The sequence below is a fragment of the Eleutherodactylus coqui genome, chromosome 1 (assembly GCF_035609145.1).
Source record: "Eleutherodactylus coqui strain aEleCoq1 chromosome 1, aEleCoq1.hap1, whole genome shotgun sequence".
Lineage (NCBI taxonomy): Eukaryota > Metazoa > Chordata > Amphibia > Anura > Eleutherodactylidae > Eleutherodactylus > Eleutherodactylus coqui.
Window position 1 is genome coordinate 401,525,068 of NC_089837.1, and position 20,259 is coordinate 401,545,326.

At 41.7% G+C, this 20,259-nt stretch overlaps 1 protein-coding gene across 1 annotated transcript in view; it reads right to left on the reverse strand.

Moving 5' to 3' along the window:
- Positions 1-963: 963 nt before the first annotated feature.
- FARP1 (FERM, ARH/RhoGEF and pleckstrin domain protein 1) overlaps positions 964-20,259 on the reverse strand; it is a 187,308-nt gene continuing 168,012 nt past the window's right edge. The window contains exons 20-27 of the mRNA XM_066580313.1: positions 19,645-19,713; positions 19,003-19,092; positions 15,685-15,767; positions 15,389-15,501; positions 14,103-14,266; positions 9,460-9,567; positions 6,722-6,873; positions 964-1,373 (exon numbers count right to left, since the gene is read on the reverse strand). Coding sequence (XP_066436410.1) covers positions 1,292-1,373; positions 6,722-6,873; positions 9,460-9,567; positions 14,103-14,266; positions 15,389-15,501; positions 15,685-15,767; positions 19,003-19,092; positions 19,645-19,713 — 861 coding nt within the window. The 3' untranslated portion in view covers positions 964-1,291. The remainder of the gene's footprint in view (positions 1,374-6,721; positions 6,874-9,459; positions 9,568-14,102; positions 14,267-15,388; positions 15,502-15,684; positions 15,768-19,002; positions 19,093-19,644; positions 19,714-20,259) is intronic.

A 20,259-nucleotide genomic window follows, 5' to 3' on the forward strand; every position in this document is an offset into this window, starting at 1 on the left:
GAAAGCTCCTTTAAGAAATTAATCCACACTTATTTAGATTAGAAAACAAATGGAAGACTGTGGTCCCTCACTGCAGCTCTGGGTTTATGAACATATTCTATAAACACAGTATCGGTACAAGATTAGTATGTGTATCAGTAAATGTACTGGTAAAGATATTCTGCAACATATACATTATATATACCAACCAAATGTTCTAGGGAATAAATGCTGACAAGATGTGGCACAGTACCTAGAGGGTACTGAATTTATTTCCTTTACCTCAGAGTAATACAAGAGGTTATGTCTTCTCATCACAGAAATTCTTGAAAGGGCAAATGAGAAAGATTGCTGAATAATCAATTTCCCCAAAATGGATGAGTATCATGGTGGCGAGTCAACTCATCCATCCAGGGGGCATAAACACAGCAGGTCTCCACTAAATACATCACTTGTATATAAAATTGCTGATTGTCACATTACTTGAATAAAAGGTCCGCACTTCACATAATTCAACCTACTTGGTGCCTTTCTTACACTCTCAAACCCTCCAGGGCAGGTAACTACATAGCACCAAGAAAGCACAACAGTTTGTTTTTTTGGCAAAAAGTTTACTGCAACACTTCTCCATGACAGAAGAAATCTAATCATAGTACAGCAAAGTTTGTAATGAAAATGCAAGAAAAATGAGAATGTCTGGTGTGTAAAAAAAAAAGATAGTATAAAGAGACCACAAACTAATTGCAGTCCATACCTATTACGCGGGGATAATGTAGGGTACTATGGGTTTGGCTGCTTGGCATCCACAATGAAGGTGATTAAAGTGCTTTGTATGTATGTAAACGTTTATGAAAACAGCTACACTGCATGAATATTGCATTGAAAAAAAAGCTTCATAACTTAAAAAAAAACTAGAAAAAATTGACCTCTTTTCCTCATTTCTTGTGCGCACGCAAATTTAAGTTCAATAGTAACTTTAAAAACTGGGAATACAAATAAAACTTTAATTATTTGCCACTATACTAGAGACAACAGGTTTTAATGTTGGCACACAAAATTCAAACAGAATGTCAAAATGTATTATACAGGATGAAACCAACTGCCTGCTGCCAGCAATGGGTCACTGCACAGCAACAACAGCTTCATCGTTAAAAAAAGGTTAAAAAGTATCTGTCCAGACAAAGGTGATAAAAAGACATAGGGAGACACTGGTGCCACACGGAGCAGCTGGCCTTACAAAACAGCAGCAAGAGCTGGTATCAAATAGCTGCTGGAAAGCAGTTGGCAATCTTGAGCTGGGAATGTTCTGACTTCAGTACAAATGGGATTCCTTATGCTTTAGGAGTCGGGAGCGACTGGCACAGTCTGTGGCACTTCGGATGACTTCCATCCACCTGTAACCATTAAATAAAAGAAAACATGCAGTGAACACCCAATCATCAGATTAGGAACTAAACACAATGGAGTGTACATGTCCTCGGGACAACTGGTTTTCTAACTTGTCCAATAGGTGAGACTCGAGTCCCCAAATCTTTCCAGTTCTTAGTATTAATTATAGTTGGAGGAACCCACAATGGAGAGAAAGCTCCACCAGCACTTGTCCACAGTTGTCTAGTCGATAACAGCAATTAACAGAGATGAGCGAACGTACTCGGTAAGGCCGATTTCGCAATCGAGCACCGCGATTTTCGAGTACTTCACTACTCGGGTGAAAAGTACTCGGGGGTGCTGTGTGGCGTGGTGGAGCGGGGGGTAGCAGCACGGAACAGGGGGGAGCTCTCTCTCCCCCCCCCCCCCCCCCCTCTGCAACCCCCCGCTCACCCACAGCGCCCCTGAGTACTTTTCACCCGAGTAGTGAAGTACTCGAAAATCGCGGTGCTCAATTGCAAAATCAGCCTTACCGAGTACGTTCGCTCATCTCTAGCAATTAACAAGGTTGCTTATTTTTTGCATAATTAGCTAAAAACAAATCACAAGATGACAAGTTCTGATACTTCACCCCTGCTGTGGACTCACAAAAGGCTCTTGCCGCAAGTCATACAGCTGCTGCAGAGAGCGGTATGATGGGTGTCTGAACCTAGCTTACATTAATTGGAACTATTTTGGAGCCCATGTCTCCATTATACAGCACTATAATGAGGTCAACCCAAGCATTGTCTACAAATATCTGTACAATTCACTGTGTGTATTTCTGTAAGGTAAACTGGTTCTTTTTACATGCAGAAACCAATCAGTAACAACTAGTCGAGCATAAAACGGGGCTCCATAATCAAATCTGCTTACTGCATGCTTAAAGGAAAAGTGTTCTGAGAAAATGAACAAGTTTTTATGCTATACCTATGATCTTTCTTGGCCACATCACTATGTGGAAAAACATCTAGAGAATATCCTGATATCTTGCAGTTTTCACTCTGGCCACTGAGCTTAATAATAGGTGGAGCGTCCTGCCCTGTACAGCAGCCTCATGGACCAGAGACAAAACAGAAGAGGACTCATTGACTTTTATGTAAGAGTTTTCTAGACATGCTCCATGTGCAGAAATGGTTGTGCAGGGAGTGGGGAGGAGGTGAAATGTGACGTCATCTATTGTGAAGGGTGGCTCCTGTGCCATCTATATATAGGTATTACCTTTTACTGTAATGCTGTCTGATACGATAATGAGATGACTGCTGTACAGAACAGGATGTGTCAGACTATTCGGCTTCGTGGCCAGAGCAAAAATGGCAAGATATTAGAAATGCTAAAAAAATAAATATGCAGTGACATGGAAGATTTTTGCAGATTTTTTATTTTTACTGTATAAACTTGATTCAAACAATAGGTCATTTTCTGATTAAACATTTCCTTTACTAAATACATTTTACCTTTACCTCAGCTTAGATACTTATTACAGAGTTGAAAATGATCTCTAGAATTAACAGAACCACAAGTGCTCCTGGGGAGCTTCATGGTTGAAAAAGTTACGTTACCATGTGTCACCTCCCCAATTTGTCATAGGTGTGCAACTGACCATCTGTATTTCGCACCTGTGCAATCTTCCCCATATAGCATGTTAGCTTTCTACACGCTGCTGGGAATTGGTGTTTGCGCCTTCCCATGTACCTTTGTATCAGTAAATATGGTCTTTTTAAGTGATTTTTATGTATGTGCCAGGGCACGAATCAACCCAAGTGAAAACAGTGGAAATGCATTCTATGAACTTAAAGGGGCGGTATCAGATTGGAAAAACCTGGCCACTTTCTTCCAGAAAGAGTGCCACTCTTCTCCATGCGTTGTATACGGTACTACTGGCTGAGGAAAGTCCATGAAAAGTTGAACCAGGAGAAGTGGTGTAACAGCACTGGGACACTCTGCTTCTGGAACTATCCAGCTTGACAAATAAAAGGTGTTCACCCCAAAATGCGTATCTTCTGCTGGCTTTTAATTTATTTAATAAAAAAAGTTGGATATTTCATCCTGTTATCTTATGATTTTTATTGGAGATTGGTGTCAAGATGCCAGTTTTTTGTTTTCACTTATATATTGGGTTTGCTCTACCCCCTTCCTTTCTCTCTCTGCTTCCTGTAAAGATCAGCTCAGTGCATAAGCACACAGATTATTGCAGTGAACTCCTGCAATGCATTATCATAGCAATCAGAACTTTTAGGGTTCAAGTCCCATACAGGGACAGTAAAAAATGTTTTTAAAAAAACTCCCCCCCCCCCCCACTTTCCAGTTTTTTTTTAATTCTTAAATTTTTTTTCCCACACACATATTTGGCACAATCGTATCCATATCGACCCGTACAATACACTGAACACACTATCTATTCTGCATAGATATAACAAACAAAAGAGAAAAAAACTAACTAAAAAATGGAGGCAAAATGCCAATTTTCTTCTTTTTGTCTCCCAAAAAACTGCATTATTCATATGTACCGTAAAAAACTAGAACTAAAGAAAAACAAGAGGCCATAACAGAGCTCTGTCCATAGAAGAATAAAAAAAAGGTATGCGATTTTGAATGTAACAATGTAAAAAAAAAAAAAAAGTTTTAAAAGGAAAAAAAAGCATTTTTATTGTGCAAAACCTTAAAAAAATATAAAAATAAACAAAATCTTGGTATCGTCATAATCGTAACCTGAAGAAAAAATTTATCATGTAATTTATGTTGTATGATTAAGGGCCCATGCACATGGCCATGGGCATTCTATGTGCGTCCGCCGGCGACGTGCAAACGCCTGAACGGCAAAGGGCCCGGCGCATATATGCCAAGGCTACAATGCCGTGGGGCCTGGGGAGACATTGCCCTTCCCTCCCCCTCACTGACTCACCTCCTCTCTTCTCCCCCCAGCCATTTGCAATGGGAGGGGGGCGAAGCCAAGCTCCGCTCAAACCCGCCCCTCCCACTGCAAACAGTGGCAGGGGTGGAGAAAAGAAGGGGGATGGAGCTTAGCAGTCACGCTGCTAAACTTCCTCCCACCTCCCTTCTCCGGCAGCCAACATGGGCATCCGTAGGAGTCTATGCAGCTGCCGCCGCAGGGTGAGTGCCTGGCTGGGTGCTTTTACGTCACGGAAATACACCCCTGTGCACTAATACATTGTAAGTTAATACATCAGAGGGGCAACGTATATCGGCCAGGCGTGAAAACCCCGCCGATCTACATCCATGTGAATAAGCCCTAACACTGTAAAAAAACCTAAGAAACAATGGCAGAATTGATCTTTTCTGTCCTTGATTTCCAGAAAAAAAATTTATAAAAGTTTGACAATACATTATATATACCCAAAAATGGCACCAATAAAAACTGTAGTTTGCCATGCAAAAAACAAGCCTTCATACTGCCATGTCAATAGGAAAAAATGGGCTTTTTAAATATTGAGATGGAAATCCACCAAAAATCCTTAATGTCCTTAAGGGGTTAAAAAGGGAATTTATCAGTGGGTTGATTCTGCCCGCATATAGGGCCAGCTCTCCATGGAAACTGAAGGGATGTTGGTGGGAACAGAGCTTCAGAAGAGCGCGGAAACGGGCCAAAAGGAACATCCTGTTCTCAGGGTTGTTGAGGGTCCCAGTGGTTGGGGACCCCACCCATCTATCAATTTTAACTGAAATAAACCTTAATTTACCTGAATATCCCTTTATGCAAGATGAGTTCATAAGATAAACGACTTTAGAACCTAGAAAGAGACTAATAATCTCTTGCAGGTTAGTATCCTCCCGCTTTTCTAATGTCCACAACAGGAAAAGAAGTGCAGGACATAGAATAGATTACTCACCTGCTTATGGCAGAGAGAAGCTGCTCAAGAGAGAAGTTGGATGTTTCTTTTAGAAAAGTGTACTAAAAGATCCAAACTGAGAACAAGATCAAATTCTGCATTAAGACATTTGATATGCATCTCATTTCATTTGCCTCTTGTGCCAGTGATGTGTATCCACTAAAAAAACAGCTAGTTTTTAGTGCTATTTGGTTACTTGTGTGTATTTATGAAGTGCGTGTATCATCACCTACATGCTATGGTTAAGGGCACAGTGGATGCCTGAAAAGAATCAGCCAGGACCGCTTGCGATATCTGATGGATTTTATGGCATTTATAAATATAACCTAAGAAGTTTTTATTTCATGGTGTACCGTATATACCGGCGTATAAGACGACTTTTGAACCCCGAAAAATCTGCTCTGCAGTCGGGGGTCGTCTTATGCGCCGGTAATACAAAAAAAAAAAAGTGTAAAAAAAAAAAATTTTATTACTCACCTCCCACGGCGTTCTGTCGCGCTCCGGCAGGATGTCGCTCGCTCCGGCAGGCTGTCGCTGGCTCCTCGTCCCCGCCGCAGCATAGCTTTCTGAATGCGGGGCTTGAAATCCCCGCTTCCAGAAAGCTAATACACACGCCGGCAGCCATGACAGCATTGAATGGCTGTGATTGGCTAAAGCACACGTGGCTTCAGCCAATCACACTATTCAATGACATCATTGAATGGCTGTGATTGGCTGAAGGCGCACGTGTTAGCAATCACACCCATTCAATGATGTCATTGAATAGTGTGATTGGCTGAAGCCACGTGTGCTTTAGCCAATCACAGCCATTCAATGATGTCATGGCTGCCGGCGTGTGTATTAGCTTTCTGGAAGCGGGGATTTCAAGCCCCGCATTCAGAAAGCTATGCTGCGGCGGGGACGAGGAGCCAGCGACAGCCTGCCGGAGCGAGCGACATCCTGCCGGAGCGCGACAGAACGCCGTGGGAGGTGAGTAATAAAATTTTTTTTTTTTCTCCACTGAATACCGGCGTATAAGGTGACAGTTGGGGGGTCGTCTTATACGCCCCGTCGCCTTATACGCCGGTATATACGGTATATATTTTTTTCCTTTGTTTATGGGATGTGTATGTTTATGGAGTTCAGCCCCAATAACTTGGTTGGACATGAGCTGAAATACCAAAAACAACCCATAGACAGAAAGGTCACTATTTTTTTGGGGGGGAAAAAAGCAAACCCTTTTCCAACCCTGGATTAAAAAAAAATGTGGATTTTCCAAAGGCTTTTGGAAAGTAACAAATTCACTGAAGTCTTAAATAAGTATATTTTCTTGCAAGTGGAACCTTTAAAAAAAAACATCTAAAGCCACAATTTCCTGAAAAAGGAAAAGTCTTATTTAACTATCACAGCCCTCATGCACCGTGAGCCGTCAGAAAGAATGCCGCTTCTGTACTGCTAAAACACTGAGCCGATTCAGCCAAGAAATGGCAGTCTGTTACAGTTACCTTTCAAAGGTGTATTCATTTTCAGCCCTGAAGTAGTAGACATGTGACTTGAAGTGTAGTTTAAAGACATAATCCTTGTGAATATTCTCTGATTCAGAGGGAATAGTGAGCGAGTATCCAAGCAAAGGGAGGCTGGCTAACGGGTGGCTGTCCTGAAAAAGAAATACATACACATACTGTATAACCGTCTCTTGATCAATTTTGGAAATATATAAATGAGGTGAAATTCAGCATCGAACGACTGATTTTTCCCTTCATTTCTCTGCCAGTCTGAAAATATTCTGGCTTCTCAAACTAATCAATAGAACTAAAAAAATTAGTTTATATTTGAATACTTAGGGCAGAACCCCTTTAGTGGCACGCCCAGAAAATCTCCTAAAAATCAGTGTTAAAATGTGCTGAATTCTACCTAAACCTGCCACTGAAGGGGTTAAAGGGGTTGTCTGGTTACCGGATAACATTCCCCCATAGAGCCCAGTACGCAGTACTCCTTACCTGTACTCTGTGATCCAGCACTGCAACCCCAATGTCCTCTCTGCGATTGTTGTAGGAGAGCGCAAATGTCACCAGAAATCACCTGACTGCTAATGAGAGGCTGCGGTATCATTGCCCCTTCTTCTGGCATCAGCGCTCACATGTTGGGCACCATGATGCCAGAAGTTCAGAAAGGTGACGATCAGCACTATAAAGGGATCTCTGATACACTTCTAGCAGATTGAAAAACATTTCCTTTGTCAGAATACATACTTTTACCCACTGACTGTCGCCAAAAACAATCGTTTACAATTCATTCTACCCACAAATATATCTGTATTTGGCCCGCACACAGACAGGAGTCATATGGGCCTTTTTTGCACTTGTATTAGATAAAGCACTCAAACCCCCAGCAGTTCATCAGTCCTACAGTTATATGGTGCTCTGACTCTGGTTTTGAAACCCACAGAAAATTTCGGTGTAGTGTCTGTAATACAAGAGCGCAAAAGGAACTGTTTTGTCCCTGGAGCCTTAGTGCATTACATTAGGTTTAGGGATTTACAGGTATATGGTTAGTCTGCATCGGGAGATAGAAAATTCTACACCTATGTGATCCCCAATTTAATTTGCATGTGAAAATTAGCTGGTGCATTCCGGCAGCTTCGGAGTTTCTTTAAAGGGAGTAGATCACAAAAAAAACACAAAATGTATTATTAAAAACCAGATAAAGAAACCTTACATTTTTTAAATCCGTTTTTATTTTCTGATTGCAGATTTTTTAAATTCTGTTCTCTACACATGGCTACGGGGGCGGCCATCCTACACCTGAGCTACATTTAACAGCATTTAAAAGACATGCTTTACAGTAGCCTCATGCATTGTTCACACAGCGTACAGGAAGGGACCCATTGACTTCTATGGGAGACTGTTCCAGGCATGCTCTGTGACCTGTGCAGGGGTGATTTTGCAGGGAGGGGAGTAGATAACATTTGAGGGAACATCATTTGTTTGTCACAAAGGGAAGTGAAGGTGGCTATAGCTGTCAGCAGCCCCTCACAACACCTGCAATCTGCAGCTTCTCCGCTTTTAGGAAATCTATATGGTTTAGGCACACGGGCAGATTTGATTTGCAGAATCCAGGGCCGGAGTTTGCCCCTGGATTCCGCAGCAAATACTGCCCATAGTCTGCTATGGAGAACTGCTGCTTCCTGCACACAAGCGGAAATTTCCACTCGTGGTAATGGAAAATGGGTTCACACGGGCCTAAATCTCGTGGAATGACTGCACGGAAATACTGCAAGACTTCCGCGGTAGAAATGCAGCTTTCCGAGGCCGCAGCGGAGACAGCGATGTAATTGACACGCCACAGCTTTGAATTCCTCACGGCATGTCAGTTACATTGCGGCTCTGCTGCACCAGCTTCTGCGCAGCGTGTGGACGAGATTTTTGCAAATCGTGTTCACTTTGCTGCTTTATCCTGGGATAAAAATTGCAGGTGGAATTTTCGTGCAAAAAGTCTGGATGAAAATTCTGCCCCATGTGAACCCAACCCTATGGGTGCAATTTTCAAGGTTATGTACTGTCTGTTTATTATAGGTTATGTTTTTAAAAGCAACCCTCTGGGTCTGGAGAACCAAGGATGGCCCAGCAGGCTTCTCCGACTACCTGGTGCACACTGTGTATTAGTCTGCATTGGTAATCTTAAAAATTGATGACACAAAATCACACCAAGATGCCTGCACGGATTTAGTGCGAAGTGGCATTTTGACAATGAGCTACTTTCAGAAAAATATATGGGTACGGGGGTTTTGTATAGCTTTTTTTAAAATGTTGTTATTTAGGATTTATTTCTATATATCAAAAGTGCAAAAACTGTTGTGGCTACCGGGGGGGGGCAAAATGTTCAAAACACTGGTAGTGAAAAAGTTAAAAGGTGGACAGTCAACTTAAAAGTAAACGTTAAAATTTTGAAAGAAAGAAGAAAAAAGAAACATTTCCATAGGTTTCTCTTTAGGACTTCAAAAACCTTAGAAAAAAATGCATCTACAACACCATAAAAAGCCACAAATTACTGTAAAAAAAAAAAAACAGCACTGAAAACACTCGAAACACATGCTGTTCATTTATATGCAATATGTGAATGCTCTCTAAGGAAAATGGATATAATGAAAACAATTTTATTTATAGAGTGACAATAAGCGGTTTGATCTACGGACTACTAGTGCTATCATGGTGATCATTCTGAACCAGTGATCTAGATTTACCTGGTGGGACTTGTAGAAAAATAGGCAGAAGTTTGTGAATACCACCCAAAGCTTCTGCCACCCATTGCTATTCTTGAATTTTCTTAGCAGGTTTCCTGATAATTGATTCTACAATTGAAGAAAACAGACACAGCAAAGATAGTGCATAAGTTACAAAATATGGATATAAATATATAATCGAGCAAATGAAATAAAAAAGTATAGTAATACAGTAGGGTTTTCCAGCTTTTAAGTGTTGATGCACTATCCTAAAGATAAGTCATCAATGTTGCCAGAAAACAAGGTTTGCCTTTTCTAGAAAAGGTGTCATTTGTTCTTGGACTATATCTGGTATTGTGGCTCAGCCTAATCACTTTTCTACTCTCAGACAACCCCTATAAGGTCTGTGACTGTTGTGGCATGCTGAATGTTGCAGTTTCACACCAGTTGGATACCACTGCTAAAATGTATTAGACAACGACCATGGACACATAGTTTGACTGACAAGATAGGTGCACTACTATGTGGAACATTTGTAATAATTTTAGCCAGCAGAAGATTGTTGTAGTGGAGCGTATACATGGTATATGTCCAATATCTATTCTAAGAGAGCACACAGCAATTTGAATGGCATTTTATATTGTCGCCAATAGCTTGCCTACAAACTGCAGTGTACAATAAATCAGGTCAAATGGCATAGGATCACTCACATGGTTGAGTGGTGTAAAGAAAGTCAAATAATATACACTCATTGTCAGAAAAAGAAAATCAAGCACCTAGAAGGAATTGTTGGAAGTGAATGAAAATGTATACACTCCATATGAGGGATTACAATATCAGACCAAAAGGATAATTTATTGAGGAAAACTGAACCCTTGAAGGGAGGCTCTAGTACCCTGCTGGGTCACCTCTAGTTTGGATACAAGAGGTGATATGGCGGATGGGCATGGAGGCATGCAGGCTCTGTATGTTATCCTGCAGCATATCACTCCACATTTGCTGTAACTGAGCCTCTAGATCATGCAAATCCGTAGGCTGTCAAAGTTGACATTCCAGATGGTCCCATACGTGTTCTATTGGCGATAAATATGGTGACCGGGCAGCCACAGAAGTGTGACAATGTTGTGGAGACATTCCTGTGACCCCCTTGTTGTGTGCGGCGGAGCATTATCCTGCTGGAAGCCGCCATGAGAGGAACACATGTGGCTGCAGGATGTCCTGAACATACCGCTGAGCGGTCATTGTCCCTCATACCACTATTAGGGGTGACCAACTGTTGCAGATGTTGGCCCCCCAGACCATCACACCAGCAGTGGGGGCCATGTGCCGCTCCACAGCAAAGGCAAGAATGAGGCACTCGCCCTCTAGGTCACTCCACACCAACACAGCAATTGCCAGTGCACAAACTAAACATGGACTCATCGCTGAAGAGAACTCTGTTCCACCCAGTAGCAGTCCAGTTTAGTTGTTCACAACATAACTGCAGATGGAGGAGACGGTGGGTGTCAAAGACAGTAAACGTAAGGAAGCGAAGTGCCTGGAAATGTTTCAGACAGACACCGGGGCCTGTAATGATGGTGCCACCTGTCTCTGGATGGTGGACAGTAAAACAGTTTGAGCTGCTTGTGCTTGTCAGACAATCCTCTCTACTGGTGGTCTGTTGAGGGTGTCCCGTGCCCGATCGCCTTGTTTGAGTGCCTTTACTGGTCCCAACACCTCCTAACAGTCTTGTCAGAACGGCCCGGTGGCGTGCTATTCGTCCATATGAGCATCCAGCTTATTGCATTCCAATAATGCCCCCCTTTCAGACTCTGTTTAACTGTGCAAAATGTCTTTGCTTGTGTCGTAGAGGCGTCTAGTGGTCAACAAGCTTTACACAAGTGGAAAAAGAGGTCACTACACACAAGAACCCTCCTCCGAGAGCCTTTTATAGGCCAAAAGTGGAACTACGTTTGGGCCTCAAATAGGAAGACTGTTCATGTAATCACATCACAACTCATCTGCATATCTTCCTGAGATGTAACTGCATGCCGAACTTTGTAGCAAAACGACAACTTCTTCTAGGTGCTGGATTTTATGTGTTTTTCGACAGAGTGTATTTTCGAAAAGGATTTGCTGCCACCTGCTGGAAAATTAGTATTTTCCAGATACTCTAGCATTTGCCTAATACACCTATGGATTAACACAGCTAGAAAAAGTGACAGCTGTTCAACAGTAATGTGAAAGCAGAAATAGTAAGTAATTGTATTGATTGCTGCAGCTAGTCTCTTTTTGACATAAGACAAATGTACTAAATTTCTCCCCATTTGTAGGTGCAACATATCACTTATAGAACACCTAAAGTGGAAGGAAAAGGCAGAGGGTCATTTATTAAAAGCTTAAGGTCAGTATTCTTGCGTGTAAAAAGTCACAAATCATGACGTACACCACATTTCGTTACTTTTTGGTCGTTTTGTGTTTCTTTCCACTTTTCAATCGTGGCGATAAAAGCAGGACTAACACATTTATTATAATTTACACCAGAGTTGCATTAATTATATAGCCCGCCTGTAGATTCCAATTTCTGGTGCATGGACAGCCAAATGGGAGTGAACCCCTTAACAAATCTGCACTCCAATGAAGTGTGAACGACAATCATTCAGATTCTCACTGGATGGCAGGAATCTGAAAGATAATTGTTCTGTGTAAATTCTAGCAGCGACTGAACAACGAATGATAATTCATTAGTGCAGTTTCTTCAGGAATGAAAATGAGACATCGATCACCTGTGTAAACAGGCAGTCGTTCATCTACAGTATGAATGACTGTTTACCGTGAATGGAGGCGTGTGGCCACAAGAGATCTCTGTCCCGCTCCGCCTCCGTTCACTAAGCGATTATCTCTCCTGTGTGAATATTCTTTCTAGTCTATGGGGTTCGGTTTTCCATCACTTCAATTTACTTTCCCCTTCACCCCAAGTTAAAAGTAGTCCGGGCCTGGCCCTTTTCCTGCTCGGCATCCTCCCACTGAATTTCAGAACTATCACATGCCATGTTCTTCATGCTTCCCGTCTTACACTAGCACAAAACTCGAAAAGCAATAGAATATCTTCCATAGAAGGTATCATACTGATAGTTTCAAACAACTGTCTATACGAAAAAATGCCTGCAGTCCAAGGAGGGGAACTTCAATCTTCAATGGCAATTGGAACATATGGCTCAACCATTATCCTCCGATAATCTAAAAACTCAACAACTCCCTTTATGCCCGCAGCCATCAACACCCTAAGGCTCAATAACTATCAAAATGGTACACGCTGGTTAAGTGCTATTTCTTGTTTCAAATGTTAACAATGTTATTAATAAAATAATCTGAACACTACAGGATGCAGTTAAACTTCTGTAAAAAATCTGCATACTTGGACTATATGCTGTATAAGAATGTAGAATCTATCTTTTGTAATTAATATTGATGTCCACAGCCATAAAAATCATTGGAAAGAAAGCACATGAGTGGAATGACTGTGGGGAGCTTAGGCATCCAACAAATCGTCCCGTGTAAAAGGACTCTAAGGCCTCCTTCACAGAGATGTTTTCGTACAGCATTTAGTGCTGCCTTTTCAGCGCTGTGCTAAATGCTGTACAAGGCTCCCATTCACTTCAATGGGACTGTTCACACAAGCGTCAAAATGCAGCATCTTCAATGCTGTGCCTTGACAGCAATGCATGTCCTATCTTTGGCAGTTTTCAGCCCTGTGTCGCCCATTGAAATGAATGGTCAGTGTTAACAGCGCTATTGAAAATGTGGCACAACTTGGTGCCGCATTTTTGGCTGCGCTAGTTTAACTACCAAAAAAAAAAAGTTATACTCACCGATTCTGACGCTGGTGCTGCTTTACGGGGCTCCGGGCACTTGTCAGAGGATCTTTTGCTAGTGACGAAGTTTGAAGCCCCCACTTCTAGCAAAAGATTGCTCTGATTGGCTAACGCAGCGCCAATCACAGCCAGCCCTGGATACACCAATCACAGCTATTCAATTAATGAATGGCTTGCGGCTGAGCCAATCAGAGCCATCTGTGGCTGGAGGTGTGGTCTTGAAACCCCGTTACCAGCAAGAGATACTCTGCAGGAACAGCCAAATGCCTGGAAGCCTGCAGAAACGGTGGACGGCACCTACTAGAGGAGTATTTTTTTTAATTTTTTCAGCTTCCTTGGCTGCGTTGCTGGCTGTGCTGAAAATGCAGCCAAAATACTGGCATAACGCATGCCAGCGCTGCTGAAAAACGGTGCGTCTACTGCAAACGCCTGTGTGAGGGAGGCCTACGGGTGCTTTTACACGGAGTGACTTATTCTTCGCACAAGCGAGTGATGACAGGGTGAGCTCGTGCAGCCTGTTTATGCAGGCAGATACATCGTTCAGTCATTCACATTCACTACCAGTGAATGTGAACGACTGAACGATCAGTATTTAAACCGAACTATTAGTGAACAAACCAATGATTTTCAGACTTGCCTGAAATGAATGTTAAGCGAACAATTATCGTTCCATCGCTTTTGAACGATGCAAGAAGATTTTTATCGCTAATTGTTCCGTGCAAAATTCCCCTAAGACTACATATGTAACAGAGGTCAGGCTGCATTAGGTTTGAGTCAAAAGCTGAAGCTAGTGTGTAAATATATCTATACCTCCACAGCAAAGCTGAAATCAATGACAGAGACACTTGTGTTCCGGTGCCAGCAGACATGAACTGTAGTGTTTCCTCGGTGAGGTGATTGTCTTTCTAGAGATGAGCGAGAAGAACTTAAATCATCTTCAGACTCCTGGTCTACAGGGCCCTCTTCTGGAGATTCTGTAACACACAACATATATACCTGATGTGTCGCAAAGAGAAAAGAAACCTCATCAACAATATAGCCGATTCCACAGTTAAACCTTCTTAAAATGTAGAATCTTCTACTCTTCTTGATCCAGAGTTACATAATGATTTCTCTCTATTCTTGTTGATGGTTTTCAGAGAGTAGTGCTTTGTAGGTGAAAGTTACACACAACCAACTAAGGACCATTAACACCTATCATCTATTCTGCCATGGAGCCGAGAGATGACAAGAACAAAAGCAACAAATGACATCTATTCTTTAGCACTAGTGATGGATGGAAACAATGTAAAATAACGATCTATGGCAGCCATTCCTTACAGCAAGTAATCTCATAGAAGCTAGTGGGGTCCATTTGGATGTAATTTAAGACCACCGATGTAAAGAGAGGACGTAAATACATGTAAATAGGTAGTCAAGTGTTCGGTCCCAAGCCTGACAGCACAGTGGTACTAAACCGCTCCCTAGGGCGGCCCATAAACGCTGTACATAAGATTAAATCAACTGGTGCAGATTCAATACATTTAAAAAGTTTATGTTGCAATTTACAGCTGTAGCCCTGGATAGACAGATCCACCTAGACCCGGCTGCAAAGGGGCCTGTCCGTAACGTGTAGGTAGTAGTGGGCTTTTTTGGACTAGCAGGCTTTCCTGTCTAAGCAGAGTGTTGTATTGAACACCAGTCTCTCTGAACTGCACACAAGATGCCCCTGGCCGGGGCGTCCTGGTGCATGCTTACAGATCGCTGTCTGTATTCACAGATTGCAAGAATTACCCATCATATGCAGCTACCATTGGGTACATTATACTGCAAACCACTGAAGCTGTGTTAGTGATCAGTCTGATGTACCAGAAGTGATTGAAGAATCTACTTATTCAGTTATAATTACTATATCTGCATTTACCAGGCTCTACAGGTGGACCACAGGCTTTTGGAGATTTCTTTGTACTTGAACTAGTGGTATATTGTGGCTTTACCAAACACTAATTCTGTCTATTCTAAACACAACTTCATGTGCAACGTGACAGAATCCCTTTAAGTATCTCCATATAAATGCAAACCATTAGTATATTCATCTCTATGGACTATTTGCTTACTGCCATCAGGAGGGCTGCTGCCCATTAGCTCGGGCACAGGACCACCACTTTTTTCTGCTAGACCGATAGCCATCCGAATATCTTCACTCCATTTTTCAATTTCAGCCTGTGAACTGAGAGGGAAACATCCCGTCAGGATTCAAACATAGTTAACATTAAAATAGAAAACAAGAGGACAGGCGGTAATAAATAACGGATACGACAAGCAAGTCAAACTTTTCTATCAGACACTCAATCTTACATTGTTTCACCTAGAATAGACAGTATGAGATTCTTACAGCACAAAAGCTACGTACCTTGCTGCAACAACTATAGCTTGGTTCTGACTTCTTAAAGTAAGGCAGTGCGGTACACCCCACTCTTCATCACTTTCTTCTACCTGTAGGAAAGAAAAAGGACATTCAATTGTATTTACATGAAAAAAATGAGTGATGGCCAGAAAAGTCACACGATGGCGTGGAGGCTTGCAAAAATGCAATCAGTTAAAATGAAACTTTGGAGAACATGGATTTCACTATATTGTACTCGCCCTGTCCCCATGTACATTAAATAGATATGCATAAAGACTAGACACACAGTAACTACCCGCCATGTAGAGATTCTCAGTGTAATGTTGTGGTCACTTTTTATAAACCTCATTAAAGCAACCGGCTTCGGGACAAAATGCTGTCCCAGAACATTGCCTGCAGTTGTTCTCTGCCATCCCTCCAATCTGTCAGTTCCAGCTATCCAAGATGGTCAATGCAATCTTCAAGATTTAGTAATCCCCGTAGTGCATGGGAAGTGTTAGACTACCAATACAACACACCTGCTCAGATGATCAACACTAGCCAATCAGAGAGCAGTGCACATTAAGTAGTTTGAAAATTGCTGAAGAGCCAAAAATGGGTCTCGGAACCAGAGGATCAGAGGTATGGCAAAGAGCAACTACTGCAGATAATATACCCCCTCCTTCCCTTGTTCTAGGACAGAGTTCTATCCGGAAATCAGGGGGTTGGTTTAACAATCTATATATATAAAATTGAATGTATGTCTGTATGCGTGCGTGTCTGTTTGTCCTTTATGCGCTACTACGCCATTCATCCGATCGCCATGAAACTTTGGGAAGTTGTTGAGTACACTCCTGGGAAGATTATAGGCATAGTACATTTATGCTACGATACATGGCGCGCATGCATGCGTCATCGACAGTTACGCCCCCCCACGTAAATCGTTCGATTTCCATCATTGCCACTAATTCTCACTTCCCGATGTTGTAGAAACATGAAATTTGGCACGAGCATTGATTATGTCATAAATAGGAAAAGCTAATGGGTCCCAACTCGATTATTCAATTCTATGCGCCAAAGAATTAGCATCCAAATTTTATAAATGGCGCGTGCGTGCGTCAACAGTTACGACCCCCCCACGTAGATCGTTCGATTTCCAGCATTGCCACTAATTCTCACTTCCCGATGTCGTAGAAACATGAAATTTGGCACGAGCACTGATTATGTCATAAATAGGAAAAGTTAATGGGTCCCAACTCGATTATTCAATTCTAAGCGCAAAAGAATTAGCGTCCAAATTTTATGTACGGAATCTAATTTTCTCGCTTCCCAATGTAATAGAAACTTGAAATTTGACATGAGCATTGATTATGTCATAAATAGGAAAAGCTAATGGGTCCTAACTTGAATATTCAATTCTAAGCACCAAAGAATTGGCGTCCAAATTTTACGTACGGAATCTAATTCTCTCACTTCCTGATGTCATCTATATATATATCTATAAATGAATGTCTGTCTGTCTGTCCTTTTTGCATTACTACACCATTCATCCAATCGCCATGAAACTTTGGGAAGTTGTTGAGTACACTCCTGGGAAGATTACTGGCATAGTACAACTATCCTACGATAGGTGGCGCGCATGCGAGCATCGTCGACATTTATGCCCCCCAGACAATGATCGTTTGATTTCCATCTCAAGCACGAAAGCAAAAGGCATTACGAGCAACGGGATGCGTGTTCAACTACAAAATGATGCATCCGCCGAACGTTTTGCAAGACAATTGCTGGACATTGAGAATGCTGAGGTAAAATGAAAGCTGTGCTGTGATTGGTTGCTATATATTATACTGCTGAGGCAACATGAAAGCTGTGCTGTAATTGGTTGCTACTTCTTATACCACTGAGGTAACATGAAAGCTGAGCTGTGATTGGTTGTTATATATTATACCGCTGAGGTAACTTGAAAGCTGTGCTGTGATTGGTTGTTATCTAGATATATAAAAACAAATGTATGTATGTATGTATGTCTTCACAGCAACGCGCGACAAGTAAGCTAGTAATATATAAAAGCCTGCTTTCACACAGCATTTTGCAGTGTCTGTTTGCTGTATGTGCCAGGAAGGCTCCTGGCATATAAGTCAAATGCATCCATAGGTGCTCATTCACCAAATGGAGGCAAAAAGGACGCTTTTCCTCCCGCATTATAACTTGTGTATAGGATTGCAAAGTCTGCAGTGTGATACCATACAGAGGCATGTGGTAAAAAACATACACCATGCAGTATACTTTTTTTTCTCTTTAACATGGGAACGAACGGGTGACAGATGCCAATAAATGCCTGTACAGTGGAATCCATCAGATTCACTCACCAGAATTTTTTTTTTACACATACATGTTTCCCTGAAAATAAGACCCTGTCTTATATAAATTTTTGCCCCAAAAGAGGCGCTAGATCTTACTTTCGGGGGATGTCTTCTTATACTTAACTAGCAGGCTAAGTCCAGGTCTGTCCCGCTGCTCTCCGGGGGTCCAACAAGCTTCTTGCAGTCCTTGGTCGCCTACAGAAGATCACTTCCTGGTTACAGGATTCATAAATCCCGCCTCCGGGAAGTGATGGCCCTGATTGGTGCTCGAGTGCTGCTCAGCCAATCAATGTGATGGCTGTAATTGGTTCATCGAGTGCTGCATGGATTGGCTGAGCAGCGCTTGAGAACTAATCAGAGCCATCGCTTCCTGGAGTTGGAATTTATAAATCTCGTAACCAAGAAGTGATCTTCTGTGGGCGGCTGAAGACTGCCAAAAGAACGTCAGAACTCCAGAGAGCAGCAGGAGGGACCTGGACCAGGCCTGCTAGGTAATGTGTGTGTGTGTATGTATATATATATATATATAATATATATATTATATATATATATATATATATATATATATATATATATATATATATATATATATATATATATATATATATATATATATATATATATATATATATATATATATATATATATATATATATATATATATATATTTTTTTTTTTTTTTTTTTTTAATGTAATGCAGCTAGGGCTTATTTTGGGGGTAGGCCATCTATTTCAAGCCTCCCCGAAAATCCTGAAAAATCAGAGTAGGGCTTATTTTCAGGGTAGGTCTTATTTGTAGGGAAACAGGGTACATACACACCAAACAGATTTTGCCAAATTAATTGCAGTTTGTACTTTGGGCAGCTCATTTATACATTTTTGGCAGTTTGCAGTCTATAGATGGGCTCCAGTATTCCAATTACCATACCGAAAGGCTACATGTGGAATAAGCAGTGCTATTAAACATAAAAAGGTTCCTTACCGTCATGTTGAACAGGGGTAACTGGCCATGGATTTTAAACTGATTAGAAGAAGTCAGTCCCCTGCTTGTGTACAACAACGCATCATTAAACTGCAAGAAAGACGATTATATCAATAAATATCTTCTTTTACTAAATCTCTCTTATAAACATCTCATTTCAATGGAACACCACAGTGCATGCAAGAGCATTAGGTTTTATTCACACCGTGCAGTTAAATTGTACTTTTTTGCCATGGTTTTGCAAAAACTGTCATTTTGCCATGACTTTGCAGTAATTGTACCAAAACCCCCACACTTTTACAACACACAATAAATATACCCTTAGGAGGAAATTATCCTGACATTTGCTGCATTTGACAATACAGCACAATTATGCCACCTACACCTATAAACGTCCAACAACTAACAGTTACAGTTACATCTTGCAGGACTGGAGCCAAGTATAATGACTGTGCAACATTTAGTGGGAATTGATTTCAGTCCTTCAGCAAGTTTGCAGCCCTGGTGTTTTACCAATCAAAATAAATAATTTTACATAACTTAGTACAGTAAGAGCAATTAGCTTCCAGAATATAGAACATACTTTCAATTTAATGGAACGGCATATACTAATCATTCTTCTTTTACAATACAAAAACTTACCAGAAAAAACATACGTTGCTGTAAGCCTTTCCCAGATAACTTGCTTAAACTTCCAAGTCTGATAAACTCCTAGAATCAAATATATAAAAAACAAACAAGCACTAGATTATGGACATTGCCTGATGAACATTAATGTAATCAAGTCACAATCACAATTATAAGCACAGTCAAAGTAAACAGAGTTGCTGTTAAAGGGGTTGTCCCGCGCCGAAACGGTTTTTTTTTTTTTTCAAACCACCCCCCCCCCCCCCCTTGTTCGGCGCGAGACAACCCCGATGCAGGGACTTAAAAAAAAAACAGCACAGCGCTTACCTTAATCCCCGCGCTCCGGTGACTTCTATACTTACCGGTGAAGATGGCCGCCGGCATCTTCTCCCTCCGTGGACCGCAGCTCTTCTGTGCGGTCCATTGCCGATTCCAGACTCCTGATTGGCTGGAATCGGCACGTGACGGGGCGGAGCTACACGGAGCCCCATTGAGAACAGAAGAAGACCCGGACTGCGCAAGCGCGGCTAATTTGGCCATTAGACAGCGAAAATTAGTCGGCTCCATGGGAACGAGGACGCTAGCAACGGAGCAGGTAAGTGAAAAACTTCTTATAACTTCTGTATGGCT